The sequence below is a fragment of the Equus caballus genome, chromosome 24 (genome assembly GCF_041296265.1).
Source record: "Equus caballus isolate H_3958 breed thoroughbred chromosome 24, TB-T2T, whole genome shotgun sequence".
In the NCBI taxonomy this organism is placed as follows: Eukaryota; Metazoa; Chordata; class Mammalia; order Perissodactyla; family Equidae; genus Equus; species Equus caballus.
The window spans coordinates 24,145,032-24,167,556 of NC_091707.1; the positions used below are offsets into that span (position 1 = coordinate 24,145,032).

At 43.9% G+C, this 22,525-nt stretch overlaps 2 protein-coding genes across 4 annotated transcripts in view; one reads left to right on the forward strand and one right to left on the reverse strand.

Annotated features, from left to right (window-relative positions):
• The window catches only part of MTHFD1 (methylenetetrahydrofolate dehydrogenase, cyclohydrolase and formyltetrahydrofolate synthetase 1), a 62,446-nt gene extending 41,596 nt beyond the window's left edge, over positions 1–20,850 (forward strand). The window contains exons 16-29 of one of the 2 annotated variants that reach the window (XR_011431855.1): positions 1,509–1,611; positions 3,494–3,570; positions 4,191–4,331; positions 5,554–5,622; positions 5,915–6,026; positions 6,127–6,266; positions 8,676–8,717; positions 11,350–11,450; positions 12,299–12,476; positions 14,858–14,965; positions 15,496–15,648; positions 18,377–18,470; positions 19,457–19,503; positions 20,520–20,850. Coding sequence is in view for 1 of the 2 variants with exons in the window: in XM_001499131.7 (XP_001499181.2) it covers positions 1,509–1,611; positions 3,494–3,570; positions 4,191–4,331; positions 5,554–5,622; positions 5,915–6,026; positions 6,127–6,266; positions 8,676–8,717; positions 11,350–11,450; positions 12,299–12,476; positions 14,858–14,965; positions 15,496–15,648; positions 18,377–18,466 (1,314 nt within the window). In the remaining variant the exon portion in view is untranslated. The remainder of the gene's footprint in view (positions 1–1,508; positions 1,612–3,493; positions 3,571–4,190; positions 4,332–5,553; positions 5,623–5,914; positions 6,027–6,126; positions 6,267–8,675; positions 8,718–11,349; positions 11,451–12,298; positions 12,477–14,857; positions 14,966–15,495; positions 15,649–18,376; positions 18,471–19,456; positions 19,504–20,519) is intronic. The other variant, XM_001499131.7, reaches the window with a different exon arrangement.
• ZBTB25 (zinc finger and BTB domain containing 25) overlaps positions 17,533–22,525 on the reverse strand; it is a 42,616-nt gene continuing 37,623 nt past the window's right edge. For both annotated transcript variants that reach the window (XM_070249235.1, XM_070249229.1), the window contains one exon: positions 17,533–18,311. In XM_070249235.1, the coding sequence (XP_070105336.1) occupies positions 18,286–18,311 (26 nt within the window). In that variant the 3' untranslated portion in view covers positions 17,533–18,285. The remainder of the gene's footprint in view (positions 18,312–22,525) is intronic.

Genomic DNA, 22,525 nt, shown 5'->3' on the forward strand with positions numbered 1-22,525 from the left:
GACTATAAAGGGATAGCACAAGAGAGTTTTAAAACTAAAATGCAAAAATATATTCCTATGTTACTTTTACACAGGAAAGAAATTGTATATATGTATTCTTCAGACAGCCTGGCACGTGTGCACATTCAGTAAATGGTATATGCTGCTTATTATCAGTAATAGTTATACTCACTTTATTTTTAATTTTTTGAACTTTGTATTTTGATGCTGTGAGAATAGCTCCCCTTTACCCAGATGCATTAACTGTTTGCATTTGTTTACTTGTTTTACAATTCTGTCAGGATTTATATATATGCATTTTTTCCTGAACTTGAGGAAGAGTGACTTTTCTACAGTTTGATATTCCTTAGCTTATTTTGTTTTCACTCCCCCCACCAATCATAAGCATAAGGTGAGTCAACTATTGCCCTGTTTTATAAATGAGTTCTGTTCTGCCAGGCATGAAAGTACCATGGAAAGAGCAGACAACTTCTAGCCCTACCTCTGCTGATGGAACTTTCTGCAGATGTTGGCAAGGGCTGGACTAGGTGTTTAAATGATCCTTTAAAAAAGCTCTGGGATTTAAAATCAAGGAACTTGTCCAAGGCCACCCTTCCCCGGCCAGGTTGGGACTAGATGCTTGGTCTTCTGTTCCCTGGGTCCCCGGGCGTCCTCTGCTGCTCAGTGTTGTCGCAGTCTGCCCCCTGGGTGCTCCACTGAGAAGGGGCTGTCAACAGCAGGTTCTCATTCCAGCAACTGAGGGGTTTGCTGCCTTCTGTAAACTGTCATGTTGTGGGCTCGTGAGGCTCTTTGACAGGCCAGTGAGCGCCTGCTCTGAAAAGACCTCTGAGGTTTTAAAACCAAGGCCCCTTAGCACAGGAAAGGAACTGTGGGAAGAGAGGGCTTGCTGGAGCCCCCCACTCGGATCTACCAGGAGTTAGAAGAAAGGAGAAACATTTTATATGCATTTTCCATTTCGGGATGTGACTCGGGTACACGTTGTAAATAACTAAAACTTCCAAGTGCTGTAAGAAGGAAGAGGCACACTTTTTGTGCCTTTTGGACCAGTAAGGAGGGGGTGAAAGTACAGTGCTACCTGAAAAGCATGTGAAAGTGATTTACGTTGATTGTTATTGATTGATAGTTAATTTTGCCCTTCAGGTACTTCATTTGAATTGGGGTTCCCCATTGTCTGATTGAAAAAGCTTCACCCATTGCTTTTTCCTTTCACCATGTTTGGGCTTGCTGAGTTAGTACTGCGCTTCTTGGTCACTCAGCGTCTTTAGGGCTAGATTTAGGGCATGCTCTGGTGCTCAGTTACAGGGACAAGCATGTTGTACCACCTTTGTACATGTGGGAGTAGGAAAAAAAGGTGTAGCCAAAGGGCTCCTAGTTCTCCCTCTGAATTTAACATGGTGTCTATTTCCTAGAGGGGACCCTGTCTGGAGATAGAGATTAATTTTTTTTTCCTTTATTATGCTTCTGTTTGTTTTGTCTTATTTTATGTTTTAATTTTCCTGCCTCTTCAGAAACTAGGCATTGAAAAGACTGACCCCACCACACTGACAGATGAAGAGATAAACAGATTTGCAAGATTGGATATTGATCCAGAAACGATAACTTGGCAAAGAGGTACCAGAGTGGGATGCACCCCATTTGCTGTGGGTATACTGCAAACCCCATGCCCTCCATGAGCGTTGTTCAGATGTGAGGTGCAGAAGCTTGAGTGTCTGTGTTTTCATGCTTAAAGCTTGACTGAGGTGGTGACTTACTCGTTTTTCTGGTCACCTCCATCAGTAGCTTTATTAGCTGTAATCAAACCTCCTTTTGTTGGGGTAGTTGGACATTTGGTTAGCTATTCAGTGTTGATTGGAGTGAGGGTGGTTTTAAGGAAGTTCATGCATAAACCAAAAATAACATTTTGCAAGTTTCATTTTATGCAAAAAGTCTTAGTGTCATAAAGTAGAGAAATTATGTTTAATCACTTCTGGAATCACGTTGCCCTTTATTCTCAGAACTCTTGCCTGGCATAAACGACTTGATTTTTCTTGTAGTTCTCTAGCTTGCCTACTCATTTTGCCTCATTTTATTAAACTCTCTTGTAACAAAGTAGGTAGCCTTCAGGGTTCAAACACTTGGCAATTCAGTGAGTGAGTTGCCTGGTTTCACTGCCATGTGCTGCTTTTCTCCATGGACAGCTGTCACGGCTTAGAGTTTTATTCTGTACCAACGGTGCATCCATCTATCCCGTATCACTGCAGAGAAGGAATTTTTATCCAGTTGTGCGGAATGCAGCTAATGGCAAATTTATTGACTGTTTTTGTGATTTTCGTTGGCTTAGTAACTGTTGGTAGCTAATGGCATTTTAAGATGACTCTCTTAATGTGTAAAAAACCACACTGATATTTCTCTTCCATTGCTTCAGTATTTTTATACAGATGGTATAATGTTTGATGAGGAATAACCTAAAGATCCATCTTAAAAATGTAACATCTCATTCACTTTTCCTTTATTTTATGTCTAATTCATGCTTTCCAAGAAAGTAGAAGCAGACAAGGAAAAGCATAGGTCATACCTATTGACTGGCTATTTTATACAGAGAAGTTAGATACAAGGAACTTGACAGTATATTTTTTGAAAAATAAGGATAGGCTCCAACAACACATTATGTCCTCTTACCAAGTGAGGGGGGTGCATGTCTGTGTCTGGGTGTCTGTGTCTCTGGGTGCTGTATAAGACACTGCTTTTGGTGTTTAAATTATTAGTCTTTATGGAAAATAATTTGGCATGTTATCAAGTGCCTTAAAAACACCCTTCCTCTTTGACCGATTTAGAGTATGAACTGGTATGTTGTTCATTTTGTGTTTTGTTGTTATTATTTGGCATGTTATACAAAAAGCAAAATTGGGAGTACACTAAAATGTTAATGGTAGTTAGTCCTGGGATGTAGAATTAAGATTAGTTAGTTGGTTGATCTTTGCCATGTTTTCCAAGTGTATACAGTTGGATAGATATTGTATCATCAGAACAGAAATTATTTCTTCTATGTGTGCTAAAGGCAGGAGGTCAGTTACCCAGCATGCTTCAAAAGGCATTTGCCCTGGCCCTGAGTTGATGCCTCTTGTGTTTCTCAGGATGGTGTAAGGTCAGTGAGTCATCCCACAGAACAGCAACACAAACCTCAGCCTTTTGAAAAACTGTGGTCTGCTCTGTTTTTCTTGTCATATGGAATATACTTTAAAATAGATTCCAGATTCCTAGTTAATAGGTTGAATTCTCTAAACAGAACAAATCCAAGCCACTCCACATTCCTTTCTTTAAAAATAATTCCTGTATATTTATGGTATGTGAACATCATTTCTTAACTTTAACCCATATTCTAGCTTTGCCATCAATTTTGAAATCAAATATCAATAGTCATTAAGTTAGACTTGTTGCTTCTAAACTCTGCAGATTCCTTTAACTTTGTGGTCCATTTACTAAAAATGGTTCTGTATCTTCCTTTCTACTGTAGTGTTGGATACCAATGATAGGTTCCTGAGGAAGATCACAATTGGACAGGCTTCAACGGAGAAAGGGCACACACGGACGGTAACTCTGTTCCTTTCTAAGTAAATTGGTTCATGTGAACTAGATTCTTGCTGCTTCCCCCCTCCTCCTCCATCCTCTCCCCTACGACTGATACTGCCAGGTGTTGCTCTGCCTTCTCCCTTTTAAAATGGAAGTGAGTAGGTGTGTGGTATTGAGCGCTCCTGACAGCTTTTGCAATAAAGCCCATGTGTCACCTGTGTGTTTTTCCCCCAGCATTTTTTCCTGGAGGTGGAGTGCCCCAAGCGAATAGCCTTGCACATAAATTGTTGAAAATTGCTTCTTTTTTGTGGCCATTTTGCAGTATGTCTCTTCGGTTTCACAGCATCCGTGTTGTTCCCTTGTGTTAGGGAACCATGACCACATGATTACAGGCTGCCTTCACACGGATCGTTGGTCCTGCTAGCACATTTATTTTTAAAAATTGACTACTCAAGGTCTTGGGATAATTAATTACAAATTTTTGCTATTGGAGGATTATTTTCATTCAATTCTTTGTGTTCTACTCTGTTAATTCTTCTCAGCTATTCGTTTAAGCCTCGGATGCAAACAAGGATGGCTTTTGTAGTTCACACATCTGGTTTCACACGGTTTTCCCTGTTCTGTCTTTTCCCTGCCAACAGGCCCAGTTTGATATCTCTGTGGCCAGTGAAATCATGGCTGTCTTGGCTCTCACCAGTTCTCTAGAAGACATGAGAGACAGACTGAGCAAAATGGTGGTGGCATCCAGTAAGAAAGGGGAACCCATCACTACTGAAGATCTGGTGAGTACCCAGGCGCTGGGGACCTGGTAGTGCACCTGTGGCCTTGTCCTGGGCTCTCTCAGCAGTTACCAATAACACAAATTACGCTCTACTTCAAATGCTGCAATTAACAAATCAATTCAATATGATTTTGCTACTTACAAGATAATTATGAAATTTATAAAAAGTACTTCATAGTGAATGATAGGTGGTACGCTCCAGTAATAGACCCAGGTTTCAGGTGGTTTAAGCAACATCTTCAACGTGTCAGTATTTCCAAGAGCCAATGTATGACTTCAACTTGCAGAGAATGAACATCAAGAGTCCAGGTGAGGCCCCTGGTAGCAGAGCTTGGAGTGGCACCCCGGCCCCTCCCCGCAGGAGGCCTCTCTGAACAGAGGCCAGTGACCACTTAGGAACAACTCATTATCCAGTTCATCTGATGGTCCTTTTAGGCTAGTTCTCCACTTCAGGGTTATTCTGAACTGTCTGCATGGTATATGAGGTTTGAAAGGAGATAATCTCATAGATTAATTTTTTAAAAGCCTGTGTTGACATACCCCAAAATGGTTGGCCTGTGATTAGCGATATCACAGTCAGATGAATTCAGAAAAGGGGGCAAACATTAATTTCCTCTTTTCACAGTTAATATGTGTAAGAAAGAAAATTGTTTTAAATTTTTTCTGCCCAGACCAGAAACTTAGAAACTCATTAAAACTGAATATAAGTAGGATCCATAGCTTTATCTTACTTTGTCATCAGTTGGGTCGGCTGTGCAACCACAGTGGCTTACAAGAGGGACCTGATATTTAAGAGTTGGTATTGAACTCCTAGGTAAATTTTCTGTTTCAGCTTTGGGAAACACAGTGAAGTTGGTTTATAGCCATTTCTGACCAGATACTAAAGGTACAAATAATTCATTACTCTAAGAACTAGATTTCCATGCAGTAAACTAGTCTAAAATGGCTTCCTCTCATCAGTCAGCAGCAGAGCTTGATTGAGATGCTTGTTTCCAGAAATTACATGTGAATATCATTTTCCTTCTATCTGTTCTCCCTGCTTAAAATAACTGGTAACTTCATAGCATATCCAGAAGAAAGAAAGACATACATGGATCATCTCGTTCAGGTGAAAGTACTAATTGGTCCAAGATGGCTAAAAACGGGAGACCTAAGAATTTTAAATTTTGGTTTCAAGAGGCTGGCCTTTGTGCCGTACCTACGCTGGTGCCTTTGTTTTGTAGGGAGTGAGCGGCGCGCTGACGGTGCTCATGAAGGATGCAATCAAGCCCAATCTCATGCAGACGCTGGAGGTGAGCCTGGGACTCTTGCCTTCCTGAGCTGGTTTCCATGCTCGCAGTGGAGTGGATGTGAAGCTCACTTTGCTTGGAGAGCCAGAGACCTTCTCTGGCTGCTCATCTCTTTCTTCCCATTCTTTCTCATAGTTGTGACTAGGACATTACTAAAATATAAAAGAGGCGGCTTTGTGTTTCCCCTCTGGGAAGTTGTTTTCTTTTGGACTCCAGCTCACTTTCATCTGTTGACTGTGTAATTCCTTTTGAAGCAGGACGGGCAGCTTCGTTCCTGATGTCTTGATTTCCACAGGGCACTCCAGTGTTTGTTCACGCGGGACCGTTTGCCAACATCGCGCATGGGAATTCCTCCATCATTGCAGACCGGATTGCACTCAAGCTTGTTGGCCCCGAAGGGTTTGTAGGTGAGTATTTTTGCAAAATCAGGGAATAGACTGTGTTTTTCTTTTAACATCAAAGGAGTTGGGATGGCATTTTTACAGTTGCTTTTCTCCTAACTTACAGTGACTGAAGCAGGATTTGGAGCAGACATCGGAATGGAAAAGTTTTTTAACATCAAGTGCCGGTATTCTGGTCTCCGCCCTCACGTGGTGGTGCTTGTTGCCACTGTCAGGGCCCTTAAAATGCACGGAGGCGGCCCCACGGTGAGGACTGAGAGTTGGAAGAGACTGATTCTCAAGAATGTTCTGAAGGCTACGGGAAGCTGGGTGGCTTGCACCTGTTTCTTCATTAAGCTGCTGTTGTCCTCATGATTAGTAGGGGGCTGAAAGCAAGGGGTGTGCAGATAGTTCCTGTGCTGGCCGCCTTCTCACTCGTGGGCACTACCAGCTCTTGGCATTTTCACTGGGCCAAAGTTGGCATCATGGCCTACCTTTCTGAGGAAAGCCCGATGATATCGAAAGCCTCCAAGGACAGGCACTTGGCTATGCCCACAAAAACCTCCTTTGTGTTCAGACTGTTCTTTTTAAATCTGAGTCCCATTTTCCCTCTAAACAGCGACGCTGGCTGCCAGCCAACCAACCCATTTAGCTGAGACAGAGGTCAGCCCCTGCTTGAGAGGTGCGTGCTGCTGGGGCCACCCGCAGTCTGGAGCAAGAGGGGGAACGAGAACAGTAGATGTGCTCAGACTGGCTCTGGGTGCCAGAGAGAAACAGAGGTCAGGAGGGGTTTATCTTCACCTCTACCCTGAACTTTGTGTTTTCCTGAGTTCCTACTGGTTAGAAATTACACTTTTTATCCTATTATTTTGACACTTTTTCTTCAGCACCTACTCGTGAAGATGTGCTAGTTTTCAGAAATTTTGGCAGAAGTGTTAAATTGCTCTCCTCTAGGAGCTGGTCTGGGAACTTGAGAAATAAGACCCCTCTCACCTACAGGATCAAATCAGTGTTTCGTAGTGTAGTGATCAGAGTTTCTCCTAGTCTAGCAGTTCTCAAGCATTTTGGTCTCAGAACTTCTAACCATTGGGGGCCTGAAAGAACTTCTGTTTAGGTGGGCTATAGCTATGGGTATTTACTGTATTAGGAATTTAAACTGAGTTACATATTAACATAAATAACATTTTTTTAAATGAAAAGTTACTGTCTTTTCCAGAACAAAATTTAGGCATCGTGCATTTCTCAGGTCTCCTCAGGATCTGGCTTAATTAAAGACTGCCAGCTCCCCACCTTCTGCATTGGAGCTGTTGTCATAGCACATGTCACATGGGCTTTGGGGAAGTCTGTGGTACATTGAGCGAGAGAATGAGAGCGAAAAGGGCCACAGTATCTTAGTATTGTTATGGGGATAGTCTTGACCGCATAGACCCCGTGGGAGGATAGGTCCCCAGACCACGCTGTGAGAATCAAGCCATAACACAACCCCAGCACCCTCTGCAGTCTTGCTTGTCCCCGAGTTAGCAAAAGTAGTCCTAACTCAAGAACCCTCTTCTGCCAGCAGCGCAGGATGACTCCCTTTGCTTCCCGATCGTAATGAGCATTTCTCTCTCTTACGCCCTCTCACACCATCGTACCTCCCTCCCTTCTCTCCTCCTGATCTCATGGTCTGAAAAATGCTGGGCGCTTCACCTGGGCAGCACTGAGACGGGGGCTTCACAGGCACAGCTCTGTCAAGGGCCCAGGCCCACTGCTCACATTGCTTGTGGAGCTACGTGTAAGGCCCAGAACATGGCAGCTCAGGTCCCTGCTTCCTGCCCTGCTTTTCCATGCCCCCTTTTGGAGTTGGAGCACCGTAGTGTCTCTGAGAAATAGGAGCGCACCAAGCTGAAAAGCTGAGGGCTTTTTAATCATTGTCCATTGCCCACAGCGGGGTCCTTGGAATTGGCACCTCCACCCCTGCACTCATCCCTGTGGATGCAGCTGGATGGAGCCACCAGGCACCTCCAGGACAACGAGCTCACTGCTTCAGTATTGTGACACCTTTAAATATCCTCTGATAGAGGAAGATGATCCTGTGTGGTTTTTCCCTCTTGTTTCCCTTGCTCATGCACCCCAGTTCAGCTCCTGAAAGGCGTGGGTTGGCTCTGAGGACCCGCCCATGACCCGTCATAGCCTCCCTTGGTGGACATTTCAAGTGGCCTTTGCAGGACTGACAGCTGCCTCCTCCCCCCACTCACCTTTACTTCCACCCGACTGCTGTGTGCTTCACTCATTGAGGTTATTGCCCCTGCCCAGAACAAAGCCCTCCCCCGCCTGCACAGGTCCATCCTGTCCCACCTCCTTAACTCAGGCCACAAAGGTCTTCTGCTCTGCTCAAAGCATCATTTTTTTTTTTTTTTCTTTTAGTGGCTCAAGACCGTAGCCATTGATTATCTGTTTTCGTGAGTCAGGAATTTGGGGGTGGCTTAGCTGGGTGATTCCCGCTCCAGGCCTCATTTTTGTTCTGTGTTGTAGGATGGGTCATATGCCCTAAGTCCTTAAGGCAGGAAAGCACATTATACTGTGGACATCCCCGAGCGCACACCCTCTGGGCTTTAACGTGTGGCAAGCACCATTTTAAGCTAAAATCTAATTGTGAATAGAAGATGCCTCTGACTTTGCTTCCTTTCCTTCCAGGTCACTGCTGGGCTGCCTCTTCCCAAGGCTTACACAGAGGAGGTAACTTCCATCATTGCTAACTCCTTGTCCTAGAAAGTACCACCCCAAGTCAGCGTTTCTCACCTGGCCCATTTGGAAATGAGTGAGGGTCATTCCTGACCCATGACCCAGGATCGTTCCTGGGAGCAAGGGGTGCTGAAAGGCCTGCATTGTGCTCAAGAACTGTCTTAAGTGAAGTAGGAAAGAAGGGCCACTGTTTTAGACGGAACTCCCCACATGTGATGTCAGTACAACCACTGCCCTAGGCTCCCGGCAACCGGAAGCAGTTTTGCCCCCAGGGGACGTTTAGCAATGTCTAGAGACATTTTTGATGCCTGCGATTCAAGGTGGAGAGTGCTCCTGGCATCTAGTGAGTAGAGGCCAGGGATGCTGCTAAACATCCTACAGTGCACAGGACAGCCCCTGCAAGAAAGAATTATTTGGCCCCAAATGTCAGTAGTGCTGAGGTTGAGAAACCCTGCGCTAGCCCACTAGAAGCTTCCTCCCATTGTCTTTCCTGCGTTGACTGGTTGATTCCCAAATGCCATTCCAATTAAAAGCAAGTAGGGACCTTTTTTGAAAAGCCTTTTCCTTTGCAGATTTAAATCCATATTAAAGGGCCAGTATGGTCCTTTACCAGGTCAGGATCCTGGTTATTTTTCTAGGCAAAGCTTCCATGAGTTGATTTGGTTTATAGCATCAAGCAAGGGCTCAGAGAAGAATTGTGAGCTCCAACCTTTTTATATTTGTATCATTTGCCATCACAGAAGCATCTCTAGCGCCTGTTTAGGATGGTTCTATGAGACAGAGGCTCTTAGATGAGTTGGTGAGGTCAGCCGCTATCACTGTTAATTCCATTTTTCTGCCTTTTTAGGAGGCTTTTAAATTGTCAGCCAATACAGGGTCACTGCTCAGGCCGCAGATGAAGTATTTCAGAAGCAGCTAGAAAAGAATTGTTGGTGCCTTGAGTCTGCTGTCTTCTGGGTTACCATTTGCCTTTTATGGTCATTTGTCTGATTCACGCGTGGGAGGGGAATTCACAGTTCTGGCCCTCCTGCGTCCCCGCAGCCTTTCCTGTGTCTAATTAGAGTCACTGCCCCTAACCGGCCCAGCTGGTGTCTTCATTTAAGAAATTCTACTTATTTAAAGCTGTTCTCAATCAGTCTTTCATATTAATTCGTTTTCATGGGACTAGAGGTAAAGAATTAGCAGTGCTCTTTAAAATAGCAACTAAATCCTAATCTCTGTTTTCAATTATTAAAGGGAAAAAAGCATAAGTCGTATGTATGACGATCTCAGTTGTTTTTTACCTTTAACTTACCCCTTTCTTTGCTGTTTTATGGAATTTGCTATTACTGCTGGGGTTTGCTCATGATCCAGTGCATATGTTTTTATATGACTATTATATTTTTATTTTTTAAATATTTAATATATTTTTAAGCTTATAATAATAACATACCCCTTGTAAAAAAAATTAAGCAATACAAGAATATAATATATATGATTTGAGTCCCCTTAGTTTGGTGCATATCTCTCAGCATTTAAAAAAACTTAATGAATATACACATGATTTTTGTATTTGTCCAAAAATGCAGTTAAGCTGTCCATCGTGTTGCAACTTTAGTACATCTCTGTGAGGTTCCCTATTAACACAAATTATCTTGCTTTTCATGACATCTGCATGATAAATATTATTGAGTGTGTATATCGTAATTCACTGGCCCAGTCCCCTATCAAAGGAGGTTTGTGCTGTGTGCAGTTTTCCAATGCTGCAAGCAGTGCTGCAGTGAACATATTTAGACGTATGTTTTGTCAATTACTTTCCTTTAAATTTCATAGTTTTTGGTTCTTAGAGATGGCATTCATCTTCTTTTCTGTTGTCCCTGGTACAGGTTCATGGTTGAGTTCCTTAAAACCTTTGAAAGTATCACTGATTACCTCCTATTTTCTGACAGTACTTATGGCAACCATATAATGAACTCCAGCCACTGTGCTGGGCTCTCTTGGGATGGAAGGGTCTGTGTGATGCTGAGTCGAGTCTGTGTGTACCATTGTGCTGTATGAGTACATAAAATTTATAAACACAGAGTTGCAATATAACTTACTTAAGGGCAACTGATTCCCTTCAAACAGCAAAGAAGCTGTTAAGATATGGTGTGAGGGGCCGGCCCCGTGGCTGGGTGGTTAAATTCGCATGTTCCATTTCGGTGGCCCAGGGTTTCCCCGGTTCCAGTCCTGGGCATGGACATGGCACTGCTCATCAAGCCATGCTGAGGCGGCATCCCACATGCCACAACTAGAAGGACCCACAAGTAAAAAAAGTATATACAACTGTGTACTGAGGGGCTTTGGGGAGAAAAAGGAAAAATAAAATCTTAAAAAAAAAAAAACCCAAAAAGATATGGTGTGATGACAGCAGATACACCAGCTCTCGTGTTTTCAGGACAGCCAGAGAATGAGCACAGCTCCGCTCCAGCGTCACAGCCCGGCACAGTGTCTTAGGTCTCACAGCACATGTCAGTGGCCTCTCCTTGGCTTGTCCTGACAGTTAGTGCTTCTGGCTCAAGGAGCCTGGTTCCCTTTTAAGAAGAACTTACAGCTGTCTTCAGTTCTGCTGTCTGACTTCACAGACCTTTCACTATTGTTCTTACAGAACCTGGAGCTGGTTGAAAAAGGCTTCAGTAACTTGAGGAAACAAATTGAAAATGCCAGAATGTTTGGAGTTCCAGTAGTAGTGGCCGTGAATGCATTCAGGTGAGTACAAAGTCTGAGAGTCAGGAGGGACTGTGGGAAATGTCAGAAAACATCTCCTGGAGCTGATTTTATAGCACGGATGCTCACTTTATTTTGTTCTTCAGTGACTGCTGTTGGTCATTAAGCCTGTGCCTTAGGAGCCATTGTTGAGAGCTGTGACATGACAGGCATAGTGCACAGCAAACTCGTCACCTCACCCACTGAGGGCCCAGGGTCACATGTCCCGTGGGTCTCTTCTTCTCCACTGGGTGAAGTGGATCACACACAGGCCTGAGGTTAAAGGTTCTTTTTTGGTCTCTAGAGGCCTTTTGTGCTGACAGAAAGTCACAGCCCTACAGAGTTGCATTATTTCCGTAGGTCCAGTGGGAGGTTATCTTGATGAAGAGTTGAATGTCTTGAGCTGGAAGTGTTCATGCAAGAGGGAACTTGTGTGGGTAGTTTAGGTATTGTAATGCTGGTTTTGGTCTTGTTCTAATGGTCTGATCATAGCAGAATGGGAAGCACAATTTTTAAAAAGCTAGTATTTTATTGATTCTTATGATGTGTCTGGAAGGTTCTAAGTACTTTGCATATATTTACCATCTAAGCCTCGTGATATCCTAATGAAATAAGTGCTATGATTATTCCCATTTACCTGCGTGGAAATTAAGGCACATAAAGCTTAAGTAAGCGGCCGAAAGTCACCCAGCTAGTGACTTGTGGAGCTGGGACTCAAACCCAGGCAGTATTACCTGGTTAGTGTTCATTTTTCAGTGGTTAGTTTGCATGGGTTTTAATGGGAAAAACAAGAAAGATTCTGTCCTCTCCAGCCATCGTCAATGCTTTAACATGAAGCGCTGCCTTTACAGGACAGATACGGAGGCCGAGCTGGACCTCATCAGCCACCTTGCCAAAGCGCATGGGGCTTTCGACGCTGTGAAGTGCACTCACTGGGCAGAAGGGGGCAGGGGGGCCCTGGCCCTGGCTCAGGCCGTCCAGAGAGCAGCTGAGGCACCCAGCAGCTTCCAGCTTCTTTATGACCTCAAGGTGGGTTACTTGCTGTAGGCAAAAACAACGAAACGCACAGTGAGGTTTCTGTGTGGCTGCCTCTGTTTAGAGCCTGCGTTTAGCAGCTTCACGCCTGTGGGTTTGATTCCCACGAAGGTGAGGCACGTGATCACAGCCTAGACTCTTAACTCCACACATCTTTCTTATCAACGCATGTTGCTGCTACTTGGCAGAGTAGGGGGTCCAGGCAGAATGCTCCAGGAGGTTGGCTCACATCCTAACTTTTGAAAAGGCTCCCAATACAGTCACTTTGCTGGCAGGACAAAGGGTTACATAGGGAACCAGGAGTGTAATTCACTGCAGCCTTTAACCCAGGGCACCAGCCACATTATGGCAGGTTGGCAGGGGGCTACATCATGCTCGGAAACGTTTTCTGGCTGCTTCCCGGGAACAGGGGAAAGCAGTGTGCTCCTAAGCTCACCGCCTGGTACGGCTGCCTCAAGTTCAGAGACGCCCTCAGGTGCAAAACCAAAGCACCCTGGCAGGCGTCGGCATTCTCCCCATCACTGAGTCACTTAGATTTCGTCCGGCCCAAGCAGAGCACTAATGTCCGGTGATACAATAACGTCAGTGCCGAGAAAGGTGGTTCTTAGAGGCTGTGTTTGTTTTCAGTTCTCTCCCCGTGCACTTCAGGATGTGATTGGACTTTACTCTGCCCCCAACAGCTGGAAACTTCGTGAGGAACATGCGATGGATGTTGTAGCTAATTCTGCTCATATTCTCTAGGCTGGTTCTTGGCTTGGTTTTTTAAAAGATAATCATAGACTTTCAAAAACAGCCATAAAAAGGTACAAGGAAGAAACCCTGTTAGTCCTGAATTTTAACACTCTTATTTTCTTTGCCCCGTGCAGCTATAATACACTGACAGTTAATTAACATTCTTCTGTTGACATCCACATTTTCCTGTTGCACTTTCATTTCATCTACTTATTTAAAAATCTGTTCAGCCAATCATCTTTTTTAGGAAATGCCATTAACAAAAATTTGCACACAAATCCACAGTGTTTATAGGCACCTTCTCTGACCGCCCATCCGCAGTGCCTGAGTTAGGAAGCCCAGTACTTAACGGCGAACGAGAAGGAAACCTGGAAGAAGCAGCGTAGTGAGAACTTGATAACCCATTTCTACTTGGAACTTTCCTCTGTTCTGACTAACAGGAGGCTGCCACTTTTCCTCTTATTCAGCATCTGTTGGTCTTAAATCATCCCTCAACACAAGTCCTTTTGCTGCAGAAGTTCTCAATGTGCCTTGGCATTTGTAGAGCTCCAATTATAAGATGCATATGAAAGCAATCTCTGTTGCATCTTTATGAAGCCATAACTGAATAGTCACTTTATTCATATCCATTATACAAAGCCCCTTCGTAAATTATCACTTTTTAGTTCAGAGGGGAATTTTTATTTTTATAGATAGATGATTATTCCTTTCAAAAAACAACTCACCCAGTGTGTTCTCTTGGCCTTAGTTGCTAGGGCATACAGAGTCAGATGTATTACCTAATTTCAGTAATTTGCTCATCCAAGGTACCTGTGAGTAGCTTTCCTTCCCATTTCCTTTAGGCAGTTTCTCCCTATTTCCGCTGAATCCTAGTGCCCTAAACTAGGCTGCAGCAGCATTTTGGAAGCCAGGCCCCATTTGACAGCTTTGCCCTGGGGGAAACAGCACTGTGGGGCGGAGCCCTCACTACACTGTTGGCCTCCATGCGCCACCCTCTGCTCCAGGTGCCATGGAAGGCACGTCCTTTAACACTATTATCAATGCATGTTGATCAGATAAGTCACTGGGTGGTTTTTTTAATGTGTAGATGATTTTGCTTTTATTACTATTTCTCAGTAACAGCAATTATCAATCAATATGTTGTGTTAAAGATAGCCATCTGCCTCTCATATACAAACCAGGGATTGTGTGGATGGATATTGGTTGTCTTATTTCATAAACAGTATCCCAGGTCTGGTTTCATAGGACACTGATCTCCAGTGTTAGAGCATTAGTTTTTATTTATGAAGAAGTAATTATTGTGGGGTAGTCAGCAATATTGTTTGTGATATACCTCATGAGGTCCTAAATGCACATGCACGTGCTCATGCACACACTTGCTCGCGCACACACAGACACACATACATATACACATACACAGTAACTTTACCTCTGTGGGACATTTTCCTCTTATAATATCTGGGGCTTTGTATTAAAAGAAAATGTTTCTAACCTGATAAAACTCGGGCTATTGGCATGTCTGTATATGTGTATAAAAACATCTTCTGGCCCTCGTGGGCACTCTGACCTGGAATGTGGCCAGGTCCCAGTTAAGCATCCTCATGTGTCCAGTCATGGTCTCCCCTCTCTTCCCTGTCTGTTAGCTCCCAGTTGAGGATAAGATCAGGATCATTGCGCAGAAGATCTACGGGGCAGACGACATTGAATTGCTGCCTGAAGCTCAGCACAAAGCTGAAGTCTACACAAAGCAGGTAGATGCTGGGTTGGTTTGTTCTTTCAGCTCTTGATAAAGCAGGGCTTGGAGGCGGAGTCCCTGAGTTCTCAGCCCTGCCAGGCACCCCCTGCTTCACTTCTCTGGCGTCAGCCTTTTCTCCCCTGAAAAACTGAGTTTGGATTAGGTGGTCCCGTCCCAAGTTCTTTATCTACCGGTAGATGCTGTATGATGTGAGGAAAAGCCATGAGCAAATATGGAGTCTTAGAAAATCTTGAGAGCCTGCCTTCAGTTGTATCCTCATGTCTGCTCCAAACTGGCATTTTTAATTGCTTATATAGATGAAAATAAGATAGTCACTTGTAGAATACAGCTGTGAGCACTTCCCTCCCTCACCCAACAGAGATTATTGTTATTGTTATTATTATTGATCTGTGAGGTAAAGCTGGATATAAAGGGAGTTAGATGTTTCAAACACCTTGCAGAAGCAGGATCATCAGAAAGCCCAGATGTTGTTTGTTATGTTGCCAGCGTTTCATCTGTCCCACTTCTGCTCCCTTCTCTCCCCAGGGCTTCGGGGATCTGCCCATCTGCATGGCCAAAACACACTTGTCCTTGTCTCACAATCCAGAGCAAAAAGGCGTGCCTACAGGCTTCGTCCTGCCCATTCGCGACATCCGTGCCAGCGTTGGGGCGGGTTTTCTGTACCCCCTGGTCGGAACGGTAAGTGGGGGCAGCAGGCAGAGAGGGCATTTATTCCTCTGGGCTTCTCGTCCTAAATTGATTACTGAAGGCATCAGCAAGTGCCAGCTGAGCAGAGTTCATTGCTGAGGAGAAAGCTGGCGTCAGGCCTGGATGATTAATCGTCTGCTGTGGACCATCTTGGTGTCACTTCAAGGATGATGCCATGACTGCTTGTACAGAATAACAATTCTGTTTCCCAGGGGCACTGTGACCTTGCCTGGATCCAGGATGGGCTGTGGTGACGGGTTGATAGGCTGTGGTGGTGCTTCTGTGTAACCACAGTGGACGTTTATGGGGTACCTTTCACAGATGAGCTCGTCCTCCCAGCAGCCCTGGGAGCCGGCACGGAGGCTCTGCACCTCCCTCATCTTGACAGGCCCAGAGCTCTTGCTCGAAATTCAGGAAATTCATTGTTTTTGAGTGAACGACTTCCCCCTTAAAATGCAAATGAACCCTGCAGATCCGAAGGGGGAGGTTGCTTATTTACACTTCAGGATGAATTCATAATCAGACACTTTCTTATCTTAGAGATTTTGTGCATATTAAAGGAGGACAGTTGGCAGTAGGGAGGTAGATCAGTGCTTCTGGGCCACAATCGCAGTTTGGACAGTTTTGTCCTAGGGTTAACATTGATCCTGTGCCCAGCTTCCCCCTGAGGCCCGCCCACTGTCCCACAGCTGCAGATTGTACTTACCTGCAATCCAAGATTGAAATATTAAACTCAGCCAGTACACAGTGGAAAGGGAACCAATAGATCTGCTTTTGGAGCTAGGTTATTCTTTTAGTACAGTAGGAAGTGGTAGGAGGTGGCATTATAGAGTCAAGAGTACGTAAGATGAATGCCGAATCCAGTTTTCATCCCTGCTGGTGTTGGCCTAGGGCAGCTTATGAAGATGCGAGCCCTGTTCCTGTCAGCCCTCAGTGAGGGGCGGTATCATCACATACCAACGGTGGTCAGACAGGTGCCTGCAGACCGGTGCCCCTCAGCCCCTCCAGAGAGCAGGAGGTTTAGCCTGTTATGATCATCAGTCCTTGGGATTTGTAGAAATTCCCTTTTAATAGGAATGTTAAGCCATTTACCAGCACCTTGACTACTGCAGAAACACTTGTGTTGTTCTTTCTGGAGAAGTTGTCAGCAGCTGCCAGCTGGAAGGGCAGTAGCTATAGTCTGTATCGTCACCTTTGTTGTGTGTGTGCAGAGGGCTGACCGTGGAGATGGAAGCAAAGCTGAAAGTGGTCAGGCCATGAGAATGTGCCTGTAGCTTGAAGGAAACACAGCCTGCCCAGCCCAAGACTTTCTTGTCCAGAACAAACTCTTGCATCAGAAGCCAACTTGGACCAAGACATTTCCATACTTAATTGAGACGGTGTAACAATCACTATTTTTAATGCCTTCTAATTGCTGTTGAGGTCTGAACAGGGCTCAGAGGATTTGAGTGTTTTATGTATTAATTCAAGGCATGGTGGCTTCTTTCAGAGTTTTATATCCAAGTTCCTATGTGTATGTACACATAACCTTTTCATTTTTTAAAATTTTCTGATTGTCAACATGACCAATGTTTAGGGGGAAAGTTTTCTCTGGGAAAGAGTAAAAATGTTGAAAATCCTATTAATCACTGTTTGGGGGATCATCGTTCGAGTTTTCTTCCGACATGCACATGCATGTCTGCATCGATGGGCACATGTCCTTTATAGTGTCATCTTCAGGCTTTTCTGCTAGGTTTGGGAACCAGTTCCTTCCCGTTCCCTACTTTTCCCCACACCCAGGAATTGCTTCTCTCTTACAGAATTTGAGAAGAGAGACCGACATCAGATCCCTGTAGTTTGTTCTGGGGAGTATTGATTGGCACTCAGATGTCAGAATTAGGTTTTCTAAAGTATAGATGTTTTTTATTACAGAGGTGACTCATCCTATTCTCTGACATTTTTTATAGTTAAATTGTAGAAATTCAGCTTAAACTCTTTTCCTGTCTGGATTTGATTTGGAACATGTGTGTATTCATTATACAGGACATTGTTACAGATAAAAATATACTGAGTTTTCACTTATAAAACTTACCAATTTGCATCTAAGTAGATATATTTGACAAAGCCAAGTCTTTAGAAAAGAAGCAAGTGGAATTATAATCCCTAAGCATTACAAGTTCAGTTTTAGAGGGCCAAATTGGACCAGTAAGAACAGTGATTATAAAACCATCAAGATTATGTACAGAAATGTCTTGGCCCAAGTTAAAGGGTACTGATTCCTAATGTAGTTTAATTCCTGATGTTGTAATAATTGTTGCTGAAGCAAAAATAATATGGCATCTATGAAAGACACGTTAAAACAAAATTAAAAAGCAGACAAGCCGTGTTCCTCCTTTGGGTCTTGTGATGTGAGAACTGAGCAGGAAAGGCGCTGCCTCCTCAGCCTCCCCAGCACCGGCCCTGCAGGATGAAGGTGGAAGCGCCGCCTGCTGCGTCTCGTTGCGGCCATCAGTCTGGAGACGATAGTGCAGCCTGGCATTTGGTTTGCTGAAGGACTTGAGGGTTTCTCTTTGAGGTCATAGCAGGATCAGTGGCTTGATTTTTAATTATAACAAGAAGAGTGCCACTTGACAACTCCAAAATAATATTCTATCTTTGTGCGTTGGGCTTTCTATCTGAGGAAAAAGTGGAAAAAAAGATCACTTTCAGTTTATTTTTAATGCTATTTCACGTCTCCTAGATGAGCACAATGCCTGGACTCCCTACCCGGCCCTGTTTCTATGATATTGATCTGGACCCTGAAACTGAGCAGGTCAATGGGCTGTTCTAAACAGGTAAGTTGCTACTGGTGAGAGTTCTGGTTTTTTCCTTATGTGGCATATTTATAAATTATAAGACTCCAACTAAAGCTATGAAAATGCAAATTCTAATGCTTTCAAAACATTTCTTTCCAGACATCACTGAAGGGGAGAGGGGGCAGTCATGAGAGTTGGCAGTAACCAATGAATGAAATATTTATATTTTAACACATTTTTGGAAGAAGAGCACAGCTTGTCACAGGTTGGCAGTGTAGGGGATAAAGCCACCATCTAATGCACTAGGGAGGGACTGCCATGGAGGTTAGACCTCCTCTGCTGGAGCCCCAGGAGGCTCTGCGTTCTCAGTTGATGGCACATTGGAGGGCAGGAGCAGCTGAAGGTCTGTATACACTAGTCCCCCCTTATTCACTGGGGATATGATACGTTCCATGAGCCCCCAGTGGATGCCTGAAATCACAGATAGTCCCGAACCCTATATATACTGTTTTTTCCTATATGTACATACTTATGATAAAGTTTAATTTATAAATTAGGCACAGTAAGAAATTAACAATAACTAATAATAAAATAGAACAATTGTAACAATATACTGTAATAAAAGTTACTGTAGATCTTAGCAACCTCAGCATATGATTTTTGTTCCTTCCCTATTGAGAACTTTCACCTTTTCACTTAAAGGAAGCACTTTACAGCTTCTCTTTGACATATCAGAATTGCCAGCATCAGTGCTGTTGCACTTTGGGGCCGTTATTAAGTAAAATAAGGGTTACCTGAATACGAGCATGTGATACTGCGACAGCGTATCTGATAATCAAGATGGCTACTAAGTGACTAATAGGCGGGAAGTGTATATAACGTGGATACGCTGGACACTGGGATGATTCAGATCCTGGGTGGGATGGAGCAGGACAGCATGAGATTTCATCATGCTACTCAGAATGGTGTGCAATTTAAACCTCCTGAATTGTTTATTTCTGGAGTGTCCCATTTAATATTTTCAGACCACAGTTGACTCTGGGTAACTGAAACCGCAGAAAGTGGAAACTGGGTAAGTGGGGACTACGATACTCTGAATAGTTAGCAGGCAAGACTTGAGTAAATGTCCCAAAAAGTAGAAGAGAAGGAAGAGGATCAGTCCAGGAGTTCTTGGGGACTTAAGTGAAAGGCCCCCAGGTATCGATCACAGGGAATGAACAATCCCTAGACACGTCCGGTTGAAATTTCAAAAAGATCAAAGATGAAAATCTTAAAAATCCTTCTCTAGAGAAGGAAAAATGGCCTACCTACAGAAAAATGAGAATTAGAGTGAACACTTTTCTTCTTATGAGCAATAAGAGGATTTTGACAATGGAGGAATTCCCTCCATGTTCACAGGCAAAGATGACTTTCCACATGTATTTACGTCCTGCCAAATCTATCCAGATATTTTCAGACAATTGCAGGTTTGCTACCCCCACGTCTCTTCCTAGGAGGGTATTTAGCAATGTACTCCAGCAAAATGAGGAATAAACCAAGAGATAGGAAGACATGGTTTTCAGGAAACCAAGTCTTGATCTGGACAGTAATCAAGGGGAGTCCTGACAACTGCAAGTGACCTAGAGTTACAGATCTAACATGGAACAGGAGGAGGGAGGAATTGAGAAAGACTAGAAAGAACTAGAAAAGACAAGGATATCAAAGGGTAATAAAGCAAAACAAAAGCTCCCACAGCGTTTCAGAAAGTAAAGGTTCAGGTGGAAGCAGACCATAGTCGTCATCTAAGCAACTGTGAGGACGGTGGCTGAGAAGAGGGGCCGTGCGCTTGATGGCAGGGGAGCACTGCTCTTCCAGAGGGCACGTGGGGCACTGGGAATGCTGGCCACGAGCAGGATTCATAGAGCCATCTGCAAATGCCTGCACTGTTTTCAAGTCTATGGACAGACCCCAGAAGAGGTGGTTGTGGGAAAGGTTGTAAATGTTAACAGCTCTGAGAGAGCGAGAGGGTAATGGTGCCATGTGGAAGGGAAGAGGAAACATTTCAGTGTTTAGAGAAAACATTTATTTCTTGTTTCTTTTTCCTTCCAGATTGTCCATCTTCAGGAAGCTACTTTGAAAGTTTGGTCTGTGTCTATTCAGGCCTACTGTCAGTTGGCAAGTGTGGGGAAATGGAGAGAAGTCAGCCCCTGCCCCGAAGATCTTCTGAACTAAATAGTGGGCATTTCCCCAGCAGCCTTTCTTCAGTCTTAATTCCCATCATCACGTATAAATTAACACAAATCATGCACATGTCTATTTACTTTACTGAGATGAAAGGGGTTTCATCTTTGATGTTTTTGAATTTTCAACTGGATGTATCTAGGGATGGCTAATTCATTGTGATGTCTGTTCCACAGAATAAAAGGGAATAATTTTGCTATCTTGTTGTTTAAATATAATTTGTAGCATTAACAGACCATGCTGCAGTATCTCTGCCATCCTGTGTGAGCCTGTTTGCCAGGCAGACCCCAGGCCTGAAGAAGCAAGTTGCAATATGTACTTTATGATACTGTGGTGTGTAAGGGGAAGATGGTGCACGCTTCGTATTTCTGGGAGGACACATAATCAGGAGACCTGAGCGGATTGGGGTGAAGTAGGGTATGGAGTTCAGGCCTTTTTATCATATATCTTCCTATATGGTTCCATATTTTTTTTTTACCCTGAGAAAGTATTGCTTATACAGGTTTTTGTCCTGAACTTCCTTGGAATTCCCATTTCTGTCACAGCTTTATCACCATTTATTTTTAACGTCCTCCGGAAGGATGGGCATATAGCACTAACTGTAGGTTAGCTTTCTGTTCCATTGGTAAATGCAAGTATTTATTGAGTTTCTACTGTTTGTGGGCTCTACTCCACCCTACAGAATGTTTTCCCTTCTTTGTCTTCTATCTCTGTTCTTTCTCTCCCACTTTTTCCTCCATTTTCCCCCTTGTCTTCCCTGCACTGGATCCTTCTGGAAGATGTTGCATGCCCCTAGTGACAATGGGAAACGGTGCTCGTGTTGGCAGAGCAGTGTTTTCCTGGTGTCCTTGGTTTATTATTTTTAACCCCGCAGGTTCACATCAGTGTTGTAATACAGTCAGTTTTGCAGCCCAAAGAAAAGATGGCAGTGCTTTGGGGGCGTGTCGCAAAGGGGTCCTGAGTGCAGAGGCCCAGCTTGACCATGCTTTGTGCTGTGCCTGGCACAGCGTACGCCCTCAGTGATGTTGTCAGCGTCCGTTCCAGAGCATGATTCAAGCCCTGTCTGCACAGAGTTCACTGTTCCTGATTTTTTTTTAATGTCCTATAAAACCTCACCTGGAATGGGACTGGCTGGGATTTCAGTTTGTAAACAAGGGAAGAAAGCAGTCTATTGTCAGATGTGCTGCCTTAAAGATCATCTTAAAGGATTTAGGTTTTCTCATGTCACCACATGGTTTAAATCCCTAATATTGATAGAAATAACGAACACAATTGGTGGGAGAGGGTGAGTGGAGGTTTATAAGCCAAAGATTGTAAACAAAACCCTAATAATAAATAACCCAAATTGTTTTTATCAGCTGTTGCTTGGAATGAATGGACTGGTCACTAATGCAAGAATTTTCCTAAGTAGAAGTAAAATATGCCTTGAGTAAAAATTCAGATGGTACAACTTGCTGTTTCCACTTGGCAGTATGTCTTGGAGATCTTACCATGTCAGCACTTTGACATTCATCTTGTTTCTTATGGCTGTGTAGTATTTAAATAGTCCTCTGTCAATAGGCACTTACCATTGCTTCATGGTTTTTGCCATTGATCTAGCAGTGAATAGTCCCATGTCATATCTACCTTTCGTGTGTGTGTGTCTGAAGATGATTGGCCAATCTTCTATTTTATGTGGGATGCTGCCTCAGCATGGCTTGATGATAGGTCCGTAGGTCTGTGCCCAGGATCCATACCTGCAAATTCCAGGCCGCCGAAGCAGAACACAGGAACTTAGCCACTATGCCACCGGGCTGGCCCCCTGTCATATCTGTCTTTGCAACTTGTGTAGAACCATCTACAGGATAAATTCCTAGCAATAGAATTGCCCAATG